At 45.9% G+C, this 27,177-nt stretch overlaps 1 protein-coding gene across 5 annotated transcripts in view; it reads left to right on the top strand.

Annotated features, from left to right (window-relative positions):
- Positions 1–25,852, top strand: part of LOC146333506 (uncharacterized) — a 29,606-nt gene extending 3,754 nt beyond the window's left edge. Inside the window, exons 2-6 of one of the 5 annotated variants that reach the window (XM_084826430.1) lie at positions 19,010–19,106; positions 19,765–19,868; positions 22,533–22,602; positions 23,866–23,903; positions 25,074–25,846. In XM_084826430.1, coding sequence (XP_084682556.1) covers positions 19,010–19,106; positions 19,765–19,868; positions 22,533–22,602; positions 23,866–23,886 — 292 coding nt within the window. In that variant the 3' untranslated portion in view covers positions 23,887–23,903; positions 25,074–25,846. Of the gene's footprint in view, positions 1–19,009; positions 19,107–19,152; positions 19,282–19,764; positions 19,869–22,532; positions 22,603–23,865; positions 23,904–25,073 lie in introns of those variants that run through there. The other 4 variants (XM_084826428.1, XM_084826429.1, XR_014786518.1 and 1 more) reach the window with 4 other exon arrangements.
- The last annotated feature ends 1,325 nt before the right edge of the window (positions 25,853–27,177 follow it).

The raw sequence follows: 27,177 nt of genomic DNA, 5'->3' as shown, positions 1-27,177 counted from the left end.
TACCGTTAGCAACTAGATATGAGCAGCAGAATACCTATGCCCTAAGTTGGAACAGTTGGTCCCCGTTTGAAAGGGAATCACTGGCAGACCCTGAACTTATGGGCTAGGGAGAGTCCCTCCCCTTTTCCCTTGGATCCTCTGGGCGCAGCCGTTGTTTGCGTGCCAACCGGGCACTACGCCTCCTTTCTGCGCCCTCCATTTGGCGCCGCTCTCTGCGTCGGCGTCGCGCGTCCATCAAGTCTGCTTCCCGCGCTCTGTCACTCCCAGGACTGCTATCTAAGCTAGGAATGCTGGTGGGAGGAATCTCCATCAGCTGTTGGCCCTGGGGAAAAAGGAGCGCGCTCCTCTCCCAGGAGCGACTGCTCTTCCTCAGAATCAGAACTACTCTGGGATTCTATGGGCTCAGTGTCCACCCTGACACTGTGTTCCTCTTTTGGGGCCGTGCAGAAGTGGCCAGTTTTCTTTGCTTCCCTGACCTTACGGGGTTGTTGTGAAGTTAACTTGGGGAGGGGGGGAAAGAGCTATGTATGCCAAGTTTTCCTTGGAAGATGGGCAGGATAAAAACATGTGATGAACCAACAAACGTTAAGGATCCAGCGGTCTCCTTTGCAATCCAGTCGTCACTTTGCCAAGTGAGGCCTGGAAGCAACGTCTGTCTTAGGATGCAAGATTTGCCACCAGAGGTCAGGAGAAGCACAGATATCAAAGGCAGTCCTTCCACTCTCATCCAAATACCCAGAGAAATCAAAGCAAAGACAAAACATAAAGCTCCAGAAATATTCACTCAACTGTGGAGTTTGCAGACCAGCGACTCTTAAATCATGTGGGACACCCGTTTAGGTCTTCACGATCTGGGAACAAGATAGGTTCGCTATCATTGGGAGCAGGGAGGAGGAGTGCTCTCAGATGTTTTGGCCAAATAAAGGGAAGTCCGAAAAAATGGGTTAAGGGCACAGTCCTATGCCTGTTTAGACAGAACAAAGTCCTACACAGGATTGCACCCTACGTTTCCAAAGTGGCTGGCCCTGCCATAAGACAGAGTGGAGCAACTTCCTCAGGCAAAGCAGTACCCAGGGCCACCAATTCGCCCACGCACATCTTTTTTGGCACCCACCAATGTGCCCTACCCCTCCCAGTTAAAAATAAATAAATAAATAACAAATTTTTGTGCCAGCAGCCGGGATTGCTGTGAAACAGGTTTACTGTTGGTGCTGAACACTATGAGTTCAAAGGGATTTTTTAGTGTGCATTGGACCTGAGGCCTTGTAGAGATGGAGTCCTTTGGGCAGGTCACCCATCATTTACCACGCCTCCCATGGCAGCCATTTTGTGATGGTGCCTGGGACAGTTTTTCAAATGGCCAAATGTGCCCACAGCTCAAAACAGTTACTCATCCCTGAAATAGAGGCCTGTAAAAGAAAACACAGGCCCACCTTACATGCCCCTTCACAAAATACACACTACACACACCCACTTAGAGATAGCAGGAATTGTCTTGCTGTTGCTCTGAAAGAATTCCAAGTTTCCTTGTGTGAAAGCACAGTTGCCTTTAGATGTCTATCGGTGTTAGACATTTGCCACCCTGAAATTGCTTGAAATCAGTCTCTGGATCACACAAGTTGTTCCCAGCTTCTCCCAGCCGTTTTCTTCACACCCTGTACAGTTGCCAGCCCTCAAGAATTTTACTCATGTGTTTGTTGATTTGTATTTAACTCATTCTTTTAATTCAGTTTTGTTTTTTCTCCAGGATATAAAGGTAAGATGAAGAGAGAGGAAAAATGGATTGATGTAAGCTACCAAAGAGATCCTTTCCAGCTTTGAGAGGGGGGGGGGAGAGTGAGAGAGAGAGAAAGGACCTCCTTGGTGTTGAAATCAGAGTATCAAACTAAGATTGGTGAGGCTTGAGTTTAAATCCATGCTCAGCCCTGAAATGACGCTCACTGTGTGATCTTGGGGCAGCCCTAGCCAACCATGCAGGGTTGCTGTGTGGCTAAAAATGGAGGGGAGGCAGAAGAACTGTGGACTTGAGCTCACTGCAGGAAAGATGGATTCTGTAAGAGTAAATGATAAATGCAATTGGTTGTAGTAGACACACGTTTGGAATTCGCTCCCCAGGAGAGTGTTGCATTATTATTTTTCTTTGTATCTTTTCTTTATTTCCCCAGGCCTTTAAAAAAAATGCAGCAGTTTTAGTCTGGCATCGTACACACATTTACCTGGGAGTCGTTCCCATTGAACTCAATGGGGTTCCCTTCGCGTAAGCTTCTGTGGTTAATGCTTGCCTTGGCCATGCTGATGCTGTTTTGACCGATCTGTTGCTACCTTGTTCTTTTTGCATCTACAAACTGACTTCTTTGTGGCTGAAGGCATCAATGTAGACAATAAATAAAAAACAGGCATTTTCACAAACGCTCCCCCAAAAGGCAGAAACAGGACAAAGGTGGGACAGTTATTTACCTGGAATCATAAAAGCAGAGCATTTTTAGAGTTGGAAGGGCCCTTAGTGCTCATTTAGCCCACCCCCTACTCAAGGCAGGCCATCCCGCCCCTGATTAAAGGCACAATCCTATGCATGTTTAGACAGGAAAAAGTCCTACAATTCCCAGTATGCCCCAGCCAACCATATTCTGTATTCAGAACCTGAATCTGTTTGGATCCGTTGGTGGGAAACCCAGAGACCGATCCTGGTTCAGAAACTACACTGTGATCTGTTCTCTGCTGATTTATATTCGGACTGCGAAGACTCAAAGCTGGGATTGCTGCAATGAAAGCCTTACTGAAACCTGAGCTTCAGTGTTGGGAAGTCCAGACTTGACCCCGGGGAACTTTGGGGGGAATTGGGTTCCTGGGGAGGTGGACACGTCGTGACGCCTTTCTGTGGCTGAATCCTCTCCCTAAACTGTTCACTCTGGAGCAGTGGAGGCTGGTGGACCTATCCAAGGACCTATCCAAGCTGCAGAGTTCTGACGGGTTCTGACTGAATCCCAGAGCAGATTCACCACAACATAGACATAGGAGCGACCAGCCTCCATTGCTCTGAAGCCTCTTCTTCAGAGGACAAGGGGTCGGGAGTCTCTGAGGACACGGGTTCAGGGTCACGGTCTATGATAAATAGTAGCCCCTAGTGAAGTGCTCCTGGGTAATATGGCAGAAACAAGAGGAACCAGACAGAGGGCACAACGCCAGGGGCCCTCTCAGGCCTGGAACGGCATCGCTAAACTGCCTCGTCACGCCTGACGAGATTTGCCATGAGAATACTCCAGCCTTTTGCACAGTTGGCAGCTTTTCTAGAAGGCAGCTTTGTGGCCGCTGGTAGTTGCTTGTGACATCTCTTTTCCTTTTCCCTCCCCCCACCCACACCACCTTTTCTTGCTCTGTTAATGAACGAAGCAAGCCCCAGGTGAGTCCCTCGTTCTCCCTTCCACAGAGACGATTAGCATCGGCATGACAGAAGCAGCCTCACAGGCCTGGCTCTTGGCGGACGCATGCTCCTGGGGGGAAAGGCCGCTTCCCGAACCATGCCCTCAGCACGCCAACCCCTATTAGCGACCAAGAACTCTGGTTCCCAAGAACAGGCTCACCAAAAAGCACAAGCTAACGGGCAGAAGTATCCTTTGAGGAACCTTGACCACACACACTTAATAAAACAGACTTAACAGTGCAAATCTATTGTATTTTCTTGTACTGTCATGGTATGTGGTGTTGTTGCTGGTTTTTTTTTTGGTTTTTTTTAACATTTCTTCTCTTTGCAAGCTGCCCTGGAAAAACAGTTGCTGCTGTTGTTTTGAAGGGCAAGAGATAAATACTTCCATAAACCATTACTCGTGGTTACACAGAAATCAGCTCCACCTTGTTTAATGCTGGGTAAGTGTGCATAGCCCCTTCATGGATCACTGCCTTGTTGTGGCGAAGGGGCTTGCGTAACTCAGTGAAGCCATAAGCTATGCCGTGCAGGGCCACCCAAGACGGACAGGTCATGGCAGAGAGTTCTGACAAAATGTGGTCCACTGGAGAAGGAAATGGCAACCCACTCCAGTATTCTTGCCAAGAAAACCCCACGGACCGTATCACAAGGCTAAAAGAGATGACGCCGGAAGATGAGCCCCTCAGGTCGGAAGGTGTCCAATATACTCCTGGGGAAGAGCAGAGGGTATTTCCAAGTAGCGCCAGAAAGAGTGAAGCGGCTGGGCCAAAGCCGAAAGGACACTCAGCTGTGGATGTGTCTGGTAGTGAAAAGAAAGTCCGATGCTGTAAAGAACAATATTGTTTAGGAACCTGGAATGTCAGATCAATGAATCAAGGTAAGCTGGAGGTGGTCAAACATGAGATGGCAAGATTGAACATCGACATCTTGGGAATCAGCGAACTAAAATGGACAGGAGTGGGCGAATTTAATTCAGGTGATCATCATATCTACTATTGTGGGCAAGAATCCCTTAGAAGAAATGGAGTAGCAATCATAGTCAACAAAAGGGCAGGAAAAGCAGTACTGGGGTACAATCTTAAAAATGATAGAATGATCTCAGTACGAATCCAAGGCAAACCATTCAACATCACAGTAATATAAGTCTATGCCCCAACCACTGATGCCGAAGAAGCTGAGGTTGATCAGTTCTATGAAGACCTACAACACCTTCTAGAACTAACACCCAAAAAAGATGTCCTCTTCATCATAGGGGATTGGAATGCTAAAGTAGGAAGTCAAGAAACCACTGGGATAACAGGCAGGCATGGCCTTCGTGTGCAAAATGAAGCAGGACAAAAGCTAATAGAGTTTTGCAAAGAGAACATGCTGATCATAGCAAACACTCTTTTCCAACAGCACAAGAGACGACTCTACACATGGACATCACCAGATGGTCAATATCGAAATCAGATTGGTTATGTCCTTTGCAGCCAAAGATGGAGAAGCTCTATACAGTCAGTCAAAACAAGACCTGGAGCTGACTGTGGCTCAGATCATGAGCTGCTTCTTGCAAAATTTTGGCTTAAATTGAAGAACGTAGGGAAAACCACTAAACCATTCAGTTATGACCTCAATCATATCCCTTATGAATATACAGTGGAGGTGAGGAATTTCAGGGATTAGACCTGATAGACAGAGTGCCTGAGGAACTATGGACGGAGGTCCATAACACTGTTCAGGAGGCAGCAACTCAATCCATCCCAAAGAAAAAGAAACACAAGAAATCAAAGTGGCTGTCTGAGGAGGCTTTACAAGTAGCTAAGGAAAGAAGGGAAGCGAAAAGCAAGGGAGAGAGGGGAAGATATATCCAACTGAATGCAGAGTTCCAGAGAATAGCAAGGAGAGACAAGAAGGCCTTCTTAAATGAACAATGCAAAGAAATCGAGGAAAACAACAGAATGGGAAAGACTAGAGATCTCTTCAAGAAAATCGGAGATCTCAAGGGAACGTTTAGTGCAAAGACGGGCATGATAAAGGACCAAGAAGGCAGGGACCTAACAGAAGCAAATGAGATGAAGAAGAGGTGGAAAGAATACACAGAAGAACTATACAGGAAAGATCTGAATGTCCCTGATAGCCATGAGAGTGCGGTCACTGAACTTGAGCCAGACATCCTAGAGAGTGAAGTCAAGTGGGCCTTAGGAAGCATTAGTAACAACAAAGCTAGCGGAGATGACAGTATTCCAGCTGAGCTATTTAAAATCCTAAAAGATGATGCTGTTAAAGTGCTGCATTCAATATGCCAACAAATTTGGAACACTCAGCAATGGCCGCAAGACTGGAAAAGGTCAGTTTACATTCCAATTCCAAAGAAGGGCAACGCCAAAGAGTGTTCAAACTACCGCACAATTGCGCTCATTTCACATGCCAGCAAGATGATGCTCAAAATCCTACAAGCTAGGCTTCAGCAGCATGTGAACCGAGAACTACCGGAAGTACAAGCTGGGTTTCCAAGAGGCAGAGGAACTAGAGATCAAATCGCCAACATTTGCTGGATCATGGAGAAAGCAAGAGAATTCCAGAAAAACGTCTATTTCTGCTTCATTGACTACGCTAAAGCCTTTGATTGTGTGGATCACAACAAACTCTGGCAAATTCTGAAAGAGATGGGAGTACCAGACCACCTTACCTGCCTCCTGAGAAACCTGTACGAGGGTCAAGAAGCTACAGTAAGAACCGGACATGGAACAACCGATTGGTTCAAACTTGGGAAAGGAGTACGACAAGGCTGTATATTGTCACCCGGCTTATTTAACTTATATGCAGAGTACATCATGAGAAATGCCGGGTTGGATGAATCAGAGGTCGGAATTAAGATTGCCGGGAGAATTATCAACAACCTCAGCTACGCAGACGATACCACCCTAATGGCAGAAAGCGAAGAGGATCTAAAGAGCCTCCTGTTGAGGGTGAAAGAGGAGAGTGCAAAAGCTGGTTTGAAACTCAACATTAAAAAAACGAAGATCATGGCATCTGGCCCTATAACTTCCTGGCATATAGAAGGGGAAGAAATGGAAGCAGTGACAGATTTTACTTTCTTGGTCTCCAAGATCACCGCAGTCAGTGACTGTAGCCATGAAATTAAAAGACGCTTGCTCCTTGGGAGGAAAGCTATGGCAAACCTAGACAGCATAGTAAGAAGCAGAGACATCACCTTACCGACAAAGGTCCGTCTAATCAAAGCTATGGTTTCCCAGTAGTAACGTATGGCTGTGAGAGCTGGACTATAAGGAAGGCTGAGCGCCGAAGAATTGATGCTTTCGAACTGTGGTGCTGGAGAAGACTCTTGCAAATCCCCCGGACTGCAAGGAGGTCAAATCAGTCCATCCTAAAGGAAATCAACCCTGAGTGCTCATTGGAAGGACAGATCCTGAAGCTGAAGCTGAAATATTTTGGCCACCTAATGCGAAGAGAAAACTCCCTGGAAAAGACCCTGATGCTGGGAAAGATTGAAGGCAAAAGGAGAAGGGGACGGCAGAGGATGAGATGGCTAGATAGCATCACCGATGCAATGAATATGGACTTGAGCACACTCCGGGAGACAGCGGAGGACAGGAAGGCCTGGCGTGCTATGGTCCATGGGGTCACGAAGAGTCGGACACGACTGAACGACTGAACAACAAAGTGTGCATAGACAAGTGCAGCCTATGCAATAGTGTTCACCAAGGGAGCCAACCAGGGAGCCAATTGACAGAGTAGTCCACTGAGACCCAGAGTTTTGAGTGCTTAAGTCTTAAAGGACTGGGTTTGAATCCCTATGTATTCAGCCATGTTTGTGGTGCAGAATTAGATTGGTGCCTCTTTTTTTCTACCAAGCTGCTCATCTTAGTTTTATGGCTGGGAGGTACAACGTGGTGCTCTCTGTACTGAGTGGCAGAGACAGGTGCAAATTTCATTTTGGTTCATTTTTGATAAGGGTTTCACCCAAATACTTTCATATACAGGGCAGAAAGAATGTGAGATTTAAAGAATTCAAATATGGGAGAAAGAGAAACTGACAGATTCATCCATCTTTAGGTTGGACTGAGAAAGACAGAGGCTGAGCAAAGGGTCATGCATCCAAGATTCAAACCCAGGTCTCACAGGTCCTAGTGCAACACTCTGGGGTACTTTTCTATTTGCTGGTCATCTCGAAATTAATGGAAGGTTGCCACACAATACCCCGGCAGCGGGCACCACCCACCCTTTGCAAAACCCTCCTCCATGCAGTTTAGGAGGCAGAAAATGTGGCATCTTTCAAACACCTCCAGGAAACGCACTTGTTCACCTGGACTTTCCTGGGCTGTAATTAAATTAATCACACTGCTCCATCTGACTGCTGCTTGTATTGCTCTTATTGTAACTGGAAGTGTTTTTAATGTTGTGCTTTTAATATTGTATTTTAAATGTGGTTTTAATATGTATATGTGAACCACTTAGGGATTTTATTATGTTTAGCAATATATAAATATCACAAATAAATAAATAAAATATCAAAAATTAATAAATAAAATATAAATAAATAAATAAACAAATTCATTTTAGGGCGCAATCCTATGCATGTTTAGACAGAAAAAAAAAAAGTCCCACAACTCCCAGCATTCCCCAGCCAACCATGCTAGCTGGGGAATGCTGGGAGTTGTAGGATTTTTTTCTATCTAAACATGCATACCATTGCGCCTTGAATCTTGTATTGCAAACCACTTTGAGATGTCTCTTCAGATATGGTAAGCATCCTAGCAGTGGATGAGACGAAAGAATGAAATAATACGTGCTGTGGCGCATTGGTTCTCTTTCGGGGCCCTTTTAGCCCTGGTGGAGCTTAGTGTCAGTGTGGCGGCACTTTTCCAGCTGTGCACAGCTGTCAGGCACAAAGATGGAACACAGGAAGCTGCCTTATATCGCTGCCTTATATGTCTTGCATCCAGCCCAATATGGCCCACGTTAGGTGGCAGTTTGGTTCTCCAGGGTTCCCTCGGAGGGGTGGTCTTTCCTGGCCCAGTCTGGAGATGCTGGAGATTAAATCTGTGACCTTCTGCATGCAAAGCAGCGGTTTCTACCCCTGGGCTATGATCCTTTTCATAAAACCAAAATAAGATTCCAGTCCTCATGTTTCTGAATGAGGGACCAATTTAAATAAAAACATAGGAAGCTGCCTTATACCGAGTCAGATCTTTGGTTCACCTTGTTGTTGTTGTTGTTGTTGTTGTTGTCGTCCAGTCATTCAGTCGTGTCCGACTCTTCGTGACCCCATGGACCACAGCACGCCAGGCCTTCCTGTCCTCCGCTGTCTCCCAGAGTGTGCTCAAGTCCATATTCATTGCATCGGTGATGCTATCTAGCCATCTCATCCTCTGCCGTCCCCTTCTCCTTTTGCCTTCAATCTTTCCCAGCATCAGGGTCTTTTCCAGGGAGTTTTCTCTTCGCATTAGGTGGCCAAAATATTTCAGCTTCAGCTTCAGTATCTGTCCTTCCAATGAGCACTCAGGGTTGATTTCCTTTAGGATAGACTGATTTGACCTCCTTGCAGTCCAGGGGACTCATAAGAGTCTTCTCCAGCACCACAGTTGTACAGTAGTTTGAACACTCTTTGGCATTGCCCTTCTTTGGAATTGGAATGTAAACTGACCTTTTCCAGTCTTGTGGCCACTGTTGAGTGTTCCAAATTTGTTGGCATATTGAGTGCAGCACTTTAATAGCATCATCTTTTAGGATTTTAAATAGCTCAGCTGGAATACTGTCATCTCCGCTAGCTTTGTTGTTACTAATGCTTCCTAAGGCCCACTTGACTTCACTCTCTAGGATGTCCGGCTCAGGTTCAGTGACCCCACTATCATGGCTATCAGGGACATTAAGATCTTTCCTGCATAGTTCTTCTGTATATTCTTTCCACCTCTTCTTAATCTCATCTGCTTCTGTTAGGTCCCTGCCTTCTTTGTCCTTTATCATACCCATCTTTGCACAAAACATTCCCTTGAGATCTCCGATTTTCTTGAAGAGATCTCTAGTCTTTCCCATTCTATTGTTTTCCTTGATGTCTTTTCATTGTTCATTTAAGAAGGCCTTCTTGTCTCTCCTTGCTGTTCTCTAGAACTCTGTATTCAGTTGTATATATCTTCCTCTTTCTCCCTTGCTTTTTGCTTCCCTTCTTTCCTCAGCTAGTTGTAAAGCCTCATCAGACAGCCACTTTGCTTTCTTGCATTTCTTTTTCTTTGGGATGGATTGAGTTGCTGCCTCCTGAACAATGTTACAGACCTCCGTCCATAGTTCCTCAGGCACTCTGTCTATCAGGTCTAATCCCTGAAATCTATTCCTCACCTCCACTGTATATTCATAGGGGATATGATTTAGGTCATACCTGAATAGTTTAGTGGTTTTCCCTACATTCTTCAATTTAAGCCGAAATTTTGCGATAAGAAGCTCATGATTTGAGCCACAGTCAGCTCCAGGTCTTGTTTTTACTGACTGTATAGAGCTTCTCCATCTTTGGCTGCAAAGGACATAATCAATCTGATTTCGATATTGACCATCTGGTGATGTCCATGTGTAGAGTCGTCTCTTGTGCTGTTGGAAAAGAGTGTTTGCTATGATCAGCATGTTCTCTTTGCAAAACTCTATTAGCCTTTGTCCTGCTTCACTTTGTACACCAAGGCCATGCCTGCCTGTTATCCCGGTGATTTCTGGACTTCCTACTTTAGCATTCCAATCCCCTATGATCAAGAGGACATCTTTTTTGGGTGTTAGTTCTAGAAGGTGTTGTAGGTCTTCATAGAACCGATCAACCTCAGCTTCTTCGGCATCAGTGGTTGGGGCATAGACTTGTATTACTGTGATGTTGAATGGTTTGCCTTGGATTCGTACTGAGATCATTCTATCGTTTTTGAGATTGTACCCCAGTACTGCTTTTCCCACCCTTTTGTTGACTATGAGTGCTACTCCATTTCTTCTAAGGGATTCTTGCCCACAATAGTAGATATGATGGTCACCTGAATTAAATTCGCCCATGCCTGTCCATTTTAGTTCGCTGATTCCCAAGATGTCGATGTTCAATCTTGCCATCTCATGTTTGACCACCTCCAGCTTGCCTTGATTCATTGATCTGACATTCCAGGTTCCTAAACAATATTGTTCTTTACAGCATTGGATTTTCTTTTCACCACTAGACACGTCCACAGCTGAGTGTCCTTTCGGCTTTGGCCCAGCCGCTTCACTCTTTCTGGCGCTACTTGGAAATACCCTCTGCTCTTCCCCAGTAGTACATTGGACACCTTCCGACCTGAGGGGCTCATCTTCCGGCGTCATCTCTTTTAGCCTTGTGATACGGTCCGTGGGGTTTTCTTGGCAAGAATACTGGAGTGGGTTGCCATTTCCTTCTCCAGTGGACCACATTTTGTCAGAACTCTCCACCATGACCAGTCCGTCTTGGGTGGCCCTGCACGGCATAGCTTATGGCTTCACTGAGTCACGCAAGTCCCTTCGCCACAACAAGGCAGTGATCCATGAAGGGGTGGAGTGGTATGGAAATGTAAATAATAATAATAATAATAATAATAATAATAATGGTCATTCAGTGAAGTTTCTCTTTCTACCCTCCTCCCTCCCAATCCCTTTTCCTTGTGTGTTGTGTCTTTTTTTAGATGATACCACCTGTTTGGCTGCAGAGCAGGGTAAAAATACTGTAAAAAAAATAATAATAACAGCCCAGCCTGGTCATTCCTTCAAGTATCCAAGAGCAAAGTCAGGGGCTCAGAGATTCAGATTATTATGTTTGCAACAGCCATTGGCCTTTCAAAGCAAAGGACAGTATGAAATTAAAATTCAGATAAAATGATAGAGATTCTATATATTTATTTAATTTTGCCCCAATAGTATTCACAGTAGATTTTTTTAAAGTAGGGCGGAGGGGTTCAGAGACACAATTTCTCTTTATGATTTCTGCAACTGGGGAGTGGGGGCATGAGGGAGATATCCTCTTTTTCAGCAGGACTCTTAATTTTGGTCCCCGCACCTATGGCAACGTTTTTGTACCCAAGTGTTTACCAAAAAACCCCAAAGTGCTCAAGGATAATGGAACTGTAATATAGGAGCTACAATTATGGGTACGGGAAAAAGGGGGAGTGTCTTTTTCCATTTCCTTCGAGAGCTCTTGAGAAAGGTTGCTTTGTACCTGCCAGGAATTAATTTAACAAACATCTAAGCTTTTTTAATTGCCTTCCCTCCTTCTCCTGCGCTGGAGCGGGAGAGCGACAGAGGGAGAAAGGAAGTGTCCACCAATGGCAGTTTCTTGGCTCTGCAATGAGATACACCTGCTGGCTGTCAGCAATTCTCTCTATTTCTGATGTCCAGGTGTCGCTGCTTACATGGTTGAAAGGGCACCCCCCCACACACACACAACATGGAAGTATCAGCAGGTTTGCAGGACCTCGAGGTTTGTCCTCGGAGGGAACCCCCAAAACAGTGCAATGAGGAGTGGGTGTGCTCAGTATTCACTGTACAAAAACACAGAAAATCAGGTGGGAAGGAGGGGAAAATGGAATGAAGTAAATTGGAAGAGGGTATGGCTGGCAGATGGAAGACATTTTTTCCATCTTTTATCAAACATTCAGGGGTCAGCAGGTGAGAGGGAAGTAACAAGGATGGGTCTCATGTTGAGCGAACAAATCTTGATTTCCCAACGGATATATGACAGGGAGGTCGTAAGAGGTCACTTTGGTAGCACTGTCCTTCTAGCATAGTTAGCAATTAGATTCTGAAGTGAAGATCTGGGTTCGAATCCCTACTTGGCTGGCAAGCTGAATGTACACACAGTTGAAGCTATCTCTCAGGGCTCTTGGGAAGACTAAGTGACATGGGGCAGAGCAGAACACATTGGGAATATTGCAACCTCGTCTGCAAGTTACTGGAAGGGGGCAGTGCTGCAGTGTTCATGGGGATTTTGAGCACAGCTAGCCTTAGGATCTCTATAGCCTACCGTGTGGTTTCCTGTGATTTTTTCCTTTTGCTCCTCCCCTTCCTCCCCCCCACCCCCACACTTTCCACCATTGCTGGGAGTACATGCATTTGTTCTTGCCCCTGCCTGTGTAATGGAACACAAAATGAACTGAACAAACTTTTGAAACTCTGCGCTGTGCCTGCATTCAAAATGCAAGAATAGTTGTGACTAAAACTGCTTCCTTTCCTTCACTGAAGAAGGAAAGGGAATTCCTTCTACAATAATTCCTTCTATTATGCTAAGATAGCCTGCGTGTGTGTGTGTGGGACTGGTAAATACTCCTTCTGTTTTGCCTTCTATTTTTTCTCTGCTAATTGCTTTTCTAACAGGAGGCATCATTGCTAAATAATAATCAGAACAATTACAAGGTGCCAAGTGCTCCTGGAGAGAAGGGTGGGATTTAAGGGTGCTTTTATGGGGTATGGCTATAGTTCAGTGGCAGACCACACGTTTTGAATGCTGACGGTGCCCTGGTTCAATCCCCAATTTAAAAGATCACAGAGCAGGTGACAGAAAGACCCTTCTGTGCTTTGGACCCTGGAGAAACATTGTCAGTCAGAGCACTGGGCTAAATCAGGGATGTGGAGCCTCTTTCAGCTCCAGGACTGAATTCCATTTCTGAGAAGCTTTGGGGGCCCCATTCTGGTGGTGGGCGGAGCCAAAGGCAGAAGGGGTGGGGCCAAAGTTACCAAAATACCAGCCTATTGTCTCTTTAAGCTCTTTCTGCCACTAACGAAGCCTTAGGAGAGCCTTAGGAGAGGCATTTCAGCCTTTTGGAATGGGAAAAAAACTGCGGAAAAGTCGGGAAGCCACCCAGCTATTGGTGGTTGGGGGGGAAAGTGGGTGGGGCCAGGGAATTTTTAAAATTCATTTTTAATTTTGCTCCTGATCTGCCAAAGAGTCCATTTGTCCAAAAACGGACGGAGCACGTTAATGAGACACTTGCGCCTAATGTACAAGGCTCCTTAGAAGTGGCAGCCTGCTCTTAGAGCCTTGATGCCATGTCGGAAGTGCGACAGGCAGCGTCTGGTGAAGGAAGAATAGAGATAATAGTTTAAAGTAGCTCCCATTTCTCTTTTGGAGTGTCACTGATAGCCCAAATGGAGACCAGACCATTACCATAATGAACAGAGAGTCTCCAGCAGAGGAAAGGAGGGGGAAAAACGCTCATCACAAGAGATGTTATTGTGTGTGTGTGTGTGTGTGTGTGTGTGTATATAATCTTCTTCCCCACTCTGAAAAGAGAGACTTTGGCGTTTGAGTTCGAGTGGAGGTTGCAATGGCAGTGAAGGAAAGAGAAAGGGAGCTGAAAATGAAAAAAAAAGAAAAGAGGGGAGAAGGGGGGAGAATAAAACAGCAGAGGTGAAAAGGGAAGCAAGGCCGGGGGAACAAGAGGGGAGAGATTAATTGAAATTGCCTGTCAGGTGGGTGCTGGGTCCTCTTAACCAGCAGTCCAAGTTACAAATGGACTGCGTCTCATGGGGTATTGGGGGCATGCATTGATTTCATAGCAAATAAAAATGGAAACCCGTTGTTGTGACCTCATTCGTACACATTCGTCATTCATTCGAGGGGGGTGGACTGACTTTTCTCTGGCAGAGGCAGAACTGATTTTGGCAGCTACCTCCTGATACGCAGGCACCATTTTATTTTCCCAGCATGCCACAGACATGTTCATACAGTCATAGAGTTGGAAGGGGTTCCTTGGAGGTCATCTAGTCCACCCCTTGCTCTGTCCAACAACAGCTTCCCCGACAGATGGCCATTCAGCCTCTGCTTAAAAATGTCCAGTGATGGGAAACCCATCACCTCCTGAGGGCAGCCTGTTCTCACTGTGAAACAGCTCACGCTATTAGGAAATTCCTCCTAACGTTCAGGCAAAATCTGTTTCCCTGGCATCGCTGCCCCTTGGTCCTGCCCTCGGGAGCAACAGAGAACAAGTCTGCTCCTCCTTCTGCATGAATCACTATATTTTTATGTTTGTGTGGTGACCACCACTCCGGTGAAATCTCCACCCACCCACCCACCAACGACATGTCCCGGAATGACAAAATAACTAGGGCATTCTGAGAAAATAAGAAGGTGGCTGGCAAAATCAGACATATACAAAAAGTGCAAAAGCAAATGACAAAATGAAGGTGATGTCAATGAACAAATGACAAAAGAAATGAAGTTTTTTTGTTTTTTTTTTAAGAAACAAGTAAAACAAATGGGCTATCCAAAAGAAGGGGGTGGGGAAACTTGCATGCAACTGTTCCAATAGGGAAAAAGAAACGGCTGCGTCAATTTAATTCCTAACGCGTTTCAACACTTGGTCTGTATTGATCACGGGAAAAACTCTGGGAGATGCTTTTGGAGAATCCCTTGCTTCTTTGCAGGCAACACAGCTCACAAATTCAAGAGGTGCTTTAGCAACAAGCTTTGAAGCCATACACACATTTAGAATTCCAAGTGCCTCCAAGAAAATTATTTATTCATTTATGTATTTATTTATGATTTAATGTATTTTTATCCCACCCCTCAGCTCACGATCAATCATTAAACATGGCAGTCCCTGTCCACAGGCATACAATCTAAAAAAAAAAAAAAGGGGGGGGCACAAAACACAAGGAAAAAGGGATGGGGAGGGAAGAGGAAAAGATTAAGCGGACTTTCAGGAGGGCTGGTGGAAGGGCTTGAACTAGATTCCGTCTGAATGAAAGACCTAGATGGGACGGGGTTTGGTGGATCTCCTTAGGAAGGAGGTCCATCAAGAGCGTGCCACCTCACCACCATCAGGTTAAGCTTTGACAGGCAGCGTTTCCTTTCCGAAATGGGGAAAGCCTCTCCCTACCCCACCCCACCAAAAATCCGTGACTCTCCTGTGTGTGGTGGATGCTTTGGCCAAGACATGATTCCATCAGCAGCAAGGGAGAAACAGCATCGCTCTGGCTGCAACGGTGTCCCAGCAACACACAAAACAGCCACCCCTTACGTGTTCAGGGAGCACACAACTGTGATTCCCGTGGGAGCACAGCACAGCCCCCAGCACCAAACAGAACCCACCTCTTGTCAGGAACAGCCTGATTTAGCACGCTTCGCTGTGGACCGTGAAACAGCTGGTTCTGTCCCTGCCGCAAATGCAAAAGTGGAACTTCAGGAACAAACAGGAGGAGGAGGGGAGATATCTAAAATGGAAAGAGTGGAAGATGAAGACACGTTTGTCTGATCGCTGGGAGCGAGGGCTTGTGGCGTTTTCTTTCCACATGCAATTGAGACTGTTCCTTTTGTATGTGTGTGTGCAGTGCCGGCTCCAGTGTATTATATTATATTATTATATTATTATTATTACTATTATTATTATTATTATTAATCTCATTTCTATGCCGTCCCATAGCCAAAGCTCTCTGAGCGGTTCACAGAAGTTGAAACATAAAATACAGTATACAAAGTTTAACAACCATTTACATGAAAGCATACGGGCAATATATACAAACAACATAGATCTAAAAACAACCTTGAACTAAAATCAATTTCTAAAAAATCCAGCAATAAAACAGCACAGCTTAAAACAGCACAGCTTAAAAACAGTATACAAAAGTCAAAAGCCAAAGAGATGGGGAGGGTGTATTTATTTATTTCATTTCTATACCGCCCAATAGCCAAAGCTCTCTGGGCGGTTCACAAAAATTAAAACCACAAAATACAACATAAAACAATATGAAATATGAAAGCGTAAAACCACAATGTAACAGTAGAAGGAGAGTAAAACCTAGCAGTGGCTCAGATTTAAAATGCAGATTTAAAACACCAGAGCTCAAAGACTGGGAAGCTAAAATGCTAAAATGCTTGGAGAATAAAGGTTTTGGAAGACGCTTGGGCAAGACACCCCCAACAGCCCTCCTCCTTCAGTGAGCCTAACTTCTTACCGCCACCGTCACCAGCTACTTTTGCTCCTCTTCTTCATGACTTGCTGCCTTGCTAGGCAGAGCGCCCGGGAGCTAGGAGGCCGCGGCATCTCCTGCTCCGTCTTCTCACCACCACCGTTGTCTGGGCCGGGGAGAGAGAGGCAGGTGAACAAGCAGGTTGCAACGGCGAAGAGGAGCAGCAGCTCCAGGGGGCTCTTGTCAGTGGACCCCTATTGAGGTGTGGGCCCTTAGCAAGTGCCCAACCATGCCTACCCTTGACGCTGGCCCTGGGTGTGTGACCATGGCTGGATGCTGGTTGCAATGGGACTGCTCCAAGAAAATATTTCTGGGGCAGCTAAGGAGAATGCAGGAAATGTCTCTCTCAGACCATTGACCTCTGTAGCTCAAGGATTCACCTTTCTTCCAACCACCGACCATTTGGTGGTTTCCTGGGTCTTATTTTATTTCGTTTCATTTCTATACTGCCCAACAGCCGAAGCTCTCTGGGCAGTTCACAAAAATTAAAATCACTGAGTGCAGCATAAAACAATGTACAATACGAAAGCGTAAAACCACAATAAAACAGTATTTTATACATTGCCCCATCCACCACCCCGCACCCAGTCATCCTGAAAGGTTGAAATGCCTCCCCTAAAGCTTAGTTACTGCCAGTAAGAGCTTCAAGCTAAACTATGCTGGCATTTTAGCCCCACCCCTTCTGCCTTTGGCCCCACCCACCACCAGAATGCAGCCCCCAAGAGCTTCCCCAGAATGGACTTTAGCCCTTGGGCTCAAAGAGGTTCTGAACCCCTGGTCTGTACTGACTAGCTTCCGCTCTCCAGGGTTTCAGAACAGAAGAATTTCTCAGAGATGACTGACGTAAGAACATAGGGAGCTGCCTTACAAGTAAGATCCCAGTCCTCATGGTTCTAAATGCAGAGGCGATTAAAATAAGAATGTAGGAAGCTGCCTTACAAAGAGCTTGGCCATTGGTCCAGCTAAGCTACTAACGTCATCTCAATGGCAGCAGCGCTCTAGGAAGATGCCAGGTACTGGCCGTGCGACCTTCTGCAGGCAAAATGGGAGCTCTACCGCTAAGCGACAGCCTCTCCTACACAAGCGATGCTTTCCAAATGTTTGCACTTCCCAAGGATCGTTTCCACGTTTATTTTTTTTCTAACCACCTTTCAGGGCACACTGCCCTCACATGGTGGCTTAGAATATTAGATCCGAAAGTGGAGAGAAACGCCTCAAGATGCTAGCACAAGGATTCTATTTGTAAAAAGCCCAATGTGTTTCGGCCTATTTTTATTTTAAGGGGGTTATAAAAACATCTGCAGAAATTATTATAACAAATGGGCACCAGTGAATTACTGTAGGAGACATTTGTTACAGGAATTTCCGCAGTCATTTTTATAACCCCCTGAAGAAAGCCTGAAAATAGAAATAGGCTGAAACGTGTTGGGTTTTTAACAAATTAAATCTTTGTTCTAGCTTCCTGAGACATTTCTTTCCATTTGGGGTCAATTTTGGATGCTCCCTTGCTTCGCATCTTTGGCTTAGAATATTACAAAACTATTAACATACAAATGACAATTAAACACACACGCAGACACAGCAGTACCAGCAGCAGCAAGAACAGTTCATGATTTTTAAGCCCCAAATGCAGACTAGAATAAATGCCTCTTCACGGTTCTTTAAAACGAAATGAGGCCATACATATCTCCCAGGGAGGGGTTCTGAACTGGTATGGGGCTACCACTGAGGAAGTCCTATCCCTAGTGCCCATTAACCAAATGGATTTGCTGGTGGTGCAGAGAGCAGAGCCTCTGATGCTGATCATAATGCTTGGCTCATACAGGTGTAAGGCAGTCCTTCAGATAACGCAGTCCCAAACTGTTCAGGTCTTTAAAGGCCAAAACCAGCACCTTGAATTGTGCCTGGAAACTAACAGACAGCCAATGTAAATGGCCCAATATAGAAGTAGCATGACCCAAATACCTGGCTTCCGCAAGTATTCTAGCAGCTGCATTCTATACTAGTTGCAGTTTTTGAACAGTCTTCAAGGGCAGCCCCACAGAGAGTGCATGGCAGTAATCTGTGTAACCAAGGCATGTGTCAGTGTGGCTAGGTCTGCTTTCTCTAGATCGGGCCACACCTACTGAACCAGTCTAAGCTGCTAGAAAGCACTCCTTCTGGCAGCTGGCCTTCTGTTCCTCCACTCCCAGTCTCCACAGCTGGTCCTTCTAGGGGAGTGTGAGCAGAATGAGATATAATCCAAGTTAGCAGACTTTCCAACCCACCGTACTTCTGTCTTATCTGGATCAAGCTGCAGCTTGATAGTTCTCATCCATTTTGCAGAGACTCAGCTACCACAGTGTCCCTTGTGCATGTTCAAGGTGCATAAGGGAACATCTCTCTCTCTCTCTCTCTCTCTCACCCACACACACACACACACACACATGGCCCCATTCACAGGCTGCCTAGAGGGGGAGGCATTTCTGCTTTTGAAGGAATCTGGGCAAAGTTCTAGGACCAGAGGACTCCTCTTTGTTCCTCACTGTTGTGGGATGCCATTTTTATTCCCCAGAATCCCCCCTCCCCTGAACAATGTTACAGCAAAATTCTCCCCCACCACTATGAAAACATGAGGAGCGGAGTTGATTTTGCCTCTCTTTTTCTCAGATTGGTACAGAGGTGGGGGAAAAACATCTTTTGGAGAACGTTTGTCTACCATGAGTGTTCTTATTGGTGTCATGGTCCTCAAGGACAGGGCCCTGTGGTAAGACTTGGATGAGCTTACTTTTTTTCCGCCCAGGGAAAATAATAGGTACCTTCTCTGATGCTCTGTCAGCCTGAGGAAGGGGTTCTACCACCTTCCCTCAGACTCGGAGGATGAGTCCCCAGCAGCACCTATATCTCCCCAACCATGTGGAAGGCAACACATACAGAACCAGGTAAGGGTCCTTAAAAAAAGCTCCTTTAATGTCTGCCTTTACAAGGCCTCCAATGGATTCAGCTCTCTGATGAGACAACATCTCTCCATTATTTACGATAGCAGGCAGACACTCTGCTTTCTGCTGAGACAACATCTCTGCATTATTTCTGATAGCAGGCAGACGCTCTAGCTCAGGAGTGGGGAAACTTTTTCCAGCCTGATGGCTGAATTCCAATCCGGGAAAGGTCTTAGGGAGGTACCTTATATTGGTGGGTTGGGCCAAAGGCAAAGTGGCCCCATGGAAGAAGCCGGCAGGCCAGATGGGGCACCCTGAGAGGTGGGATACAGCCCACGGACTGGAGAATCCCCGACCCTGCTCTAACTGGGTCAAGCTTGGTGGGAGCTTCCCAAGGTCTTGAAATGGTTTACCTGAACCTGAATATACTGTGCTACAGATTCCAAGACCTACACTCCCATGATCTGAATTTGATTCTACTTACAGGATGTGGCTTGCTTCCTCTGGCTTCACCTGACTGGACATTGCTACTATATTTTGCCTGATGTGCCTTTGGCCACAGTGACTCTACCCAGCAAGATTTTCCTACGGTAAGTCCACTACTGCATTCCCCTGTGTGGGTTCTGGGCCTCTGCAGAACAGGGTAATTGTTGGGAAACCCTGGATACATTTCTGAGGAGCACCAAAATCTCCCCCTCCTCCCCAAACCACTGCATAGGGTGTGATCTTGGTGGTCTTTCAGTGGGGGAATGTCACTCCTTGACTCTAAATCTCAGGTTGCACTACTCATGCATGGTCACCGACGGTCTGCTGAATTTGTGGATGAGTGGCAAAATCTTGAAGGACAAAATGTTTGATCTTATTGTGTAATACATATAAAGCAAATGTGGGTTTTAAATCAGGAGGAGCAGGGAGCCTGGGGGGCACCAAAAGATATGTCTGCAGGTGCTGTGATGCCCAGAGGTACCACATTGGAGACCCCAGATTTAATTAATAAAGAAAATAGCAAGCATCCTGGTCTTGATTCAGAGGTCTGGACGAACAAAGAGGTCCTCACCTCGTGCAGAAAAAAACATAAAATGTCTGGGCAGGTGGGGAAAGTGTGCCATGAAGGATGAAAGTTTATCCCCTCCCAGGTTAGTCTCTCCAGCTGGGGTTTTGATGCTTGTCTTTGCCACTGGTAGAGGGCTCTGTTACATGCTGGATGCTGAGACAGTTCCCTTGGCAACCTGCAAAGCTCAGGAACAGGTTGCTAGCGGTTGTCATGTGAGCTGGGGAATTAATCAGACAGGTTGTAAGAATCAGGGCAGCAAAGGGCGAAGTCCAGTTCACGCACACCCCACCTCCATGCACACACATACACAGCCCATCTCCCTCCCCAAACACACCTTCGGTTGCTAATTACACAAAAGCGGGGGGGGGGGAGCAATGTGGAAAACAACTCAAAAATAATTACATGTGCAAGCCTGACCTTTTGCCATTGAAGTTGGCTGGGGGCCTTTCTCCTTTGGAACCAGGCCCAACCCAACTCTGAAGCCCCAGACTTGACCCCAAAACAAACCTCCGAAGAACTTGAGCACTTCTAGCCAAAGGCCACCACAGTCGAAATTTAAGGATAGAATTAAGAATAAAAACAAATCAATCATTAAATTAAAAAAAACCCCGCACAATGGGAAAAACAAAGTGTACAAAAATTTACAAGCAAGAAAGTTATAATGGTTTCCTTCCAGATGTGTTGGGCTGCAGCTCCTATAATTCCAACCCAGCATGGCCAAATATCTCCAGTAAGGAGGAGGAATTATTCCAAACCTTCTTGGGGGTGAACCAGTGGAGGCTGGGGGCTCCAATTTCAGTGGGACTGTGATTCCATCCTGGGTTTTAGTCAGATTCAGTCAGAACTCTAAAGGAGGTATCCAGGGTGCAGACCCTATCCCCAAAATGAGTTCAGCGCCTTGGACAGCTCCTTTAGAGTTTCTTTTTATCTCCTCCCGCTCTTGCCGTTGTTTGGTTGAATTTTATTTTAGAAAATTAATAAAATCTTTTTTAAAAAATGTTGTTGGTAGTGTTGATCAGCAAAGAAGTTCCAGCACTTGTCATTTCCACTGGGAGCAGGTCTTTTGTAAAGCAAATGGGTCTTAATTGCCCATTCGAAGCCACCTCAAAATACTTTGCAGTACAACAAGGATAGCTCACAACAATATATTATTCCTGGGAAAATCCATTTTTCCCTCAAGTCCCAGCTGCTGAGGATTGCAGCCAAGACATCTGGCACCAAAGACTCTAACTCTTCCTCAGATGAGTCCACCAGCGGATTTATGACATAGTCCCTGCTAATCAAAAGGTCCCAGTGTTTTGACCCTCCAAGCCCAGGTCCCACTATACCACTACACCACCATTATGATCGCTGAGAGAGCGCCTGCTCCCCTATCAACCTCCCCAGTCACTGAGGTCATCCGATGGCATGCTCCTTGTGGTTCTGCATGGACCCATGGCCCAAGTGGAGTCCAATTGGAGAAGAGTCTTCAATGTGGTGGCCCCTTTCCTGTGGAAAACCCTGACCTTAGAGGTTGGGCAAGTGCCAACATTGTATTGTTTCCAGCACCTCCTGAAAATATCTTTATACCATGGAGCCTTCCTTGACCGACCAGCCAGGGTTTTTACCAGTACTCTGTTTTTAGGAATAACCATTTATAATACGGTCTTTCATTTCTTTTATCTTGTTATAATTTTATCCCTTATTGTTCACTGCTCTGGAATCTGTCTCGATGCAGAGTGCTATATAAATGCTGTAAATAAATAAAGACTGACCCTTTTCCTAAGGGTTTTTTTTGGGGGGGGGGTATTGCATGTAGCAAAAGTAGCAAGTGTGTTGGCAACCTGGACACCATTTTGCGTCCTTCACAATGCCCCAGATGTAGCCTCATTCTGGGACATTGTGGGGAGGACATGACAACTACCACCCAAAAGAAGGTGGAGAATATTAAGAAAAAAAATCTGCAAAGTGGCCTTCTTTGGGGCAGGGGTGAAAAAATGAAAAATCACAGATATTTTCTCAGGTAAAAAATCTTCTGAGAGATTTCGGCACAGCTCAAACAGAAACCATACTTTAGATGCAATCCTATCCATGTTTCAACAGAAAAAAGGCCTACAACTCCCAGCATGCCCCATCCAGCCTTTGCACCCTTTCTTCTGGGGGGGGGGGGCATTTCACTTCCAAATGGATATGCATCCCATCTCCATTTTTTTGTTGGCAGGCATGACAGCGAAGACCTATGCAGGACTAATGGAGAGGGCTTTGCCACCTCTTCGGTACAACCCTATGAGGTAGGCTGTTGCTATTTGTGTTTTGACCAATGAGAATCGGGAGGAACTCAAACAGAAAGATTTGCCAAGGGGATCCAATGAGTCTGTGGCTCTCCAGGCTATCTGTGGGAGCTGGAGGGAGAACCAGGATACAACCAGACAGTTTGGATCCGTATCTTTTGCTTTCCGAAAAGCACTCTAGACATGTTAAATCCAGGAGTATCATTTGGCCAGCAGCTATTTAGCACAGAAGGCAATCAACCCAAATTGGATTTGAAAGTCGGATTTGAATTTCAAACAGTGGCTAATTTAGCGCTTGGCGGTGGCAGAGTTGTTCATGGTTCTGACTGAAGTTTGGCTGCACTAATTATTCATTTCTGTCTTTGGCTGAGACATTGTCCATTCAGGGCCTTTTTCCACCCCACACAGCTGCACCTCCCCGCCCCCAATGCCCCAAACAATGCCAGATCAGATTAGTTCTACCGTGAAATCAAATAAAAAGAATGTCTCTGAACATCCAGCTTTACGGCTCTTTATTCCTAGTGAATAACCATGTTTTCAACAACAAAAAGCAGAATGTGGCTGATCGCCTTCAGTTCAGTTCAAGGTTATCATTCAAATTGACAAACTCATCACAAACCGACCCCCCCCCCAAAAAAAAACACCTCACAGGAAGCAGGTATACAGTTCTGGTTGCTGCTTCTCCAAAAGGATATCCTGGCGCTAGAAACAATTCCCTACCAGGAGAGACGAAACTTTTGCACCCACCATGGAAACTCTGCAAGCTGCTGGTGGTTAACGAGATAAATCCTTTCTTGGATTGGCAGTGGTACGCTGTCCAGCCCTGTAAGGCATTTTATTTATTTATTGCATTTATACCCTGCCTTTCTTCCTCTCACAAGGAACCCAAGGCGGCTTACATTATCCTCCTCTCCATTTTATCCTCACAACAACAACCCTGTGAGGTGGGTTGGGCTGAGAGTGTGTGACTGGCCCAAAGTCACCCAGTGAGCTTTCATGGCCGAGTGGGGACTAGAACCCAGATCTCCCAGCTCCAGTGAATCGCCAAGAAGAGGAGAAAAGAGGGTGGAGACTGGCATAAAATCTGCATGTGTTGATTTTTATGTACAGATGCAAATTTAAACATAATTACAACCATTTAATTAGAAATACAGTATAACATCTACATGAAATCACTGGGGGAGGTTATCCAGGGATGATGACTGAAGAGCCACCAATATGCCGGTGACACCCAGCTCCAACTCTCTTTCTCATCAAACCCAGGTGAGGCAGTGCCTGTTCTGAATCAGGGCCTGAGCAAGGTAATGGACTGGATGAGGGCCAACAAATGAGAGTTCAATCCAGACAAGATGGAGGTATTGTTAGCAGGTGGTTTGTCTGCCCGATGGTATTCAACCTGTCCTGGAGGGGGTTGCACTTCCCCTGAAAGATGAGGCACACAGCATCGTTGTCACTTGGGGATGATATACAAGCTGTGACCGTACCTGGACAGAGATAGCCTGGCACCATTACTGCAATGTGTTGTATGGGGGGCTATCCTTGAAAACGGTTCAGAAAATTCAGTTAGTTCAAAACAGAGCTGCTAGGTTATCAGCTGGGACTGGCTGATATGATCTTGTGATGCCAGTGTTTTGTGAGCCACACTGGCTTCCAATCTGTTTCTGAGCCCAATTCAAAGTGTTAGTGCTGACCTTTAAAGCCCTAACTACTTGGGATCAGAATATCTAACGGAATGTCTCTTCCCATATGTACCCTCTTGAACCCTTTGGTCATCTTTGGAAGCCCTCCTTCAGGTGCCCTCACCAAACGAAGCTAGGTGGGTGGCTACAAGAGACAGGGCCTTCTCAGTGGCAGCACCGCTTAGGCAATAAACTTCCCAAAGAGATTCACCTGATGCCCACGCTGTTATCTTTTCAGCACCAGCCAAAGACTTTTCTCCCAGGCATTTTAGAGACTTCTAGACTTTTAATGCTGCTTTCTTGATTCCTGTGCTGTTTGTTGCATTGTTTCTTTGTATTATATTTCATATTTTTAATGGTTTGCTAAAACATAATAGCTGCTACGTGGGTCTGGCTAGTCAAAAGGGAGCTACACAGGATTGGGGAATAGTGAGACTAGAGGTTGAGAGGGAAGGGGAAACAGCAAGGCAAAGAAGTAGAGGGGAGAGAAAGAGCAAGGCTAGATGGTGGGAGGGGGAGAAACAGCAAGTTAAAGAGGTGGGGAGGGAAATGGCAAAGGGCTTTTTAGGGCTTTTTAGTTTAGAAAAAAAAGCTGATCAAGGGAGGGGACACCTGAGAGGTATGTAAAACAATGCATCGTGTGGAGAAAGTGTTTCAAGAGACATTTTTCTCCCTCTCTCATAACACTAGAACTGGGGGTCATCCCATGAGCTGAACGATGGGAGATTGGACAGATAAAAGGAAGGACTCTGTCACACTGTGCATGGTTAACATTATGAAATTCTCCACTAGGAAGCTGGTGTCTCTTCCCTCCAGACACGCACAACTTTATCCTCTCAGCAATCCTTCCATGTTACAACTGCTTCACCAGCTACCGATGTTTCCAGGCGCAATTCAAAGCACTGTTTGCGACCAAAAAAGCCCTGCACAACTACAGAGTGAGCTGAAAGAGCGTATCCTTCCATTTCAGTTTGCCCAGGAGATACGATCTTCCGGAAAGGCCCTTCTTTCTGTCCCGCCAGCAGGAAGGATGTTTGGTGGGAACTTGAGAGAGGGCGGCCTCTTGGTAGCTGCTCCTGGCTCTGGGGCTGCTTGCTAAGGGAGGTCTGTCCAGCCCCATCTCTGAGGAGCTTCCACCGTCCCTGACTGTCTCTGATGAGCTTCTGCCTCTCTGACGAGCTTCCGCCAGCACTCAAGGAGGACTTTCTATTCAGACCAGCCTTTGGCTAAACTTGTAAGCATACGCTGTCATTAGTTTCACTCGCCTTCCCCAACTAGATGTTTTGAACTACAACTCCCATCATTCCTGACTATTGGCCATTCTGGCTGGGGCAGATAGGAGTTGTAGTGCAAAACATCTGAATGGCACCAGGTTGGGGAAGTCTCGTTTAGCTGGTTGTTGTTTTTTATCACTTCTATCGATGTGTTTCACCTGCCTTCTTGGGTTTTTTGTGTTTGATCATTTACATTTGACTCTGTTTTATTGCCATTAGCTGCTTTTGTTTTGCAAACCATCCAGAGAGCTTCAGCTAATGGGAGATATCGAAATGGAATGAATGAATGAATGAATGAATAAATAAATAAATAAATAAATAAAACTGAGTACCATTTGGTGGAAAGGCCAGATAGAAATTTAAGAGCTGACAAACATCCTGTGAGGTTGAGAGAGGGCATGGAGGTTATTGGTCCAAAGACACCCAATGAGCTTTCTGGCCAAACAGGGATTTGAGTCCAGATCTCCACAGTTCTACTCCAATTTTCTAACCACTACACCATGCTAGTCCTCACTGTGCAAATGAAAGATGAAGCCTCTGCTACTTTCCCCACCCCACCACTCCCCAAGTTTCTGCATCACGTGGAAAATATGCTCCAGAAGGCAAGACAGGTCACCTTTGGAGTCGCTTCTGTGAAAATGCAGCCCCTGTGGCCAGAGAACACCCTCGCCCTTAAAAACTGGTCTTCCTGCAACACAGAGGATGCATACCAAAAATGTAGCTGCAGGATTGGGACTCGTTTATTGATTTTTAAATTTTTAAAAAAATTCTTGCTCATGAAGCATCCGCATTTTATGCAGGAAACCCTCTCCCGCTTCATCGGTGGTGAATTCAGAAAAGGCTATCTCCACCCCTTGCGTCTCCTCCTTCTCACTTCCTCTGCTGTTACTATAGAGACGCTAATATTGCTATTAGAAGTGTTTACAAGACAGGGCCGTAGAGGCAGATGGTGACCTCCAACCCACCTGAACCTGAGTTTCATGTTTTCCCGTCCAGGCTGGGATTTGGAGCTTGGTGGGGATTAGAAAGGAGGGTTAAAATTTACACATCTGTTGTGGCTCTGAAACCTGAGCTTTCCGTCCAGGTTGGGAAGGATTAACTGGCCCAGCATAGCCAAGGCCTCACATGTCTGTGCAGCCATGGGAACACCCATCCTTGCTGGCTTCAGAGCCTCTTGCCTCTGTGGGGAGCTGCACAGAGAGACTTTGCTTGGACCTCGGACCTGGGCGTGTGTGCACACGCGTGTCTGAGTCCTCCTTGGTTTTACTTCCATCGGGGATGTGGACACAAGAACATGGATGGAAGGAGATGAAGGCGAACTGTTTTTAAGAAGTCCAGCAGGAAGGAGGAAGGAAATCAAGTGAAACAGGAAGGGAGGGAGGAAACGAGGAAGGGAGGGAGGAAATCAAGGAAGGAAAGAAATCAGTTAAATAGGAAGGGAGGAATTAGAAGGGAAGGAGGGAATCAAATTAAAGAGGAAGGAAGATGATTAGGAGGGAAATCAACTTAAAGAGGGAGGGAGGAAATTAGGAAGGAAGGAAAGAAGGAAGGGGATCTAGTCAAATAGGAAAGGAGGAAATCAAGTTAAATAGGAAGGGAGGGAAGGAGGAAGGAAGGAAGGA

The sequence above is a fragment of the Heloderma suspectum genome, chromosome Z (assembly GCF_057233095.1).
Source record: "Heloderma suspectum isolate Gila_16-S chromosome Z, 16-S_ref, whole genome shotgun sequence".
Taxonomy (NCBI): domain Eukaryota; kingdom Metazoa; phylum Chordata; class Lepidosauria; order Squamata; family Helodermatidae; genus Heloderma; species Heloderma suspectum.
This window is presented reverse-complemented; position numbering and strand designations above follow the sequence as displayed.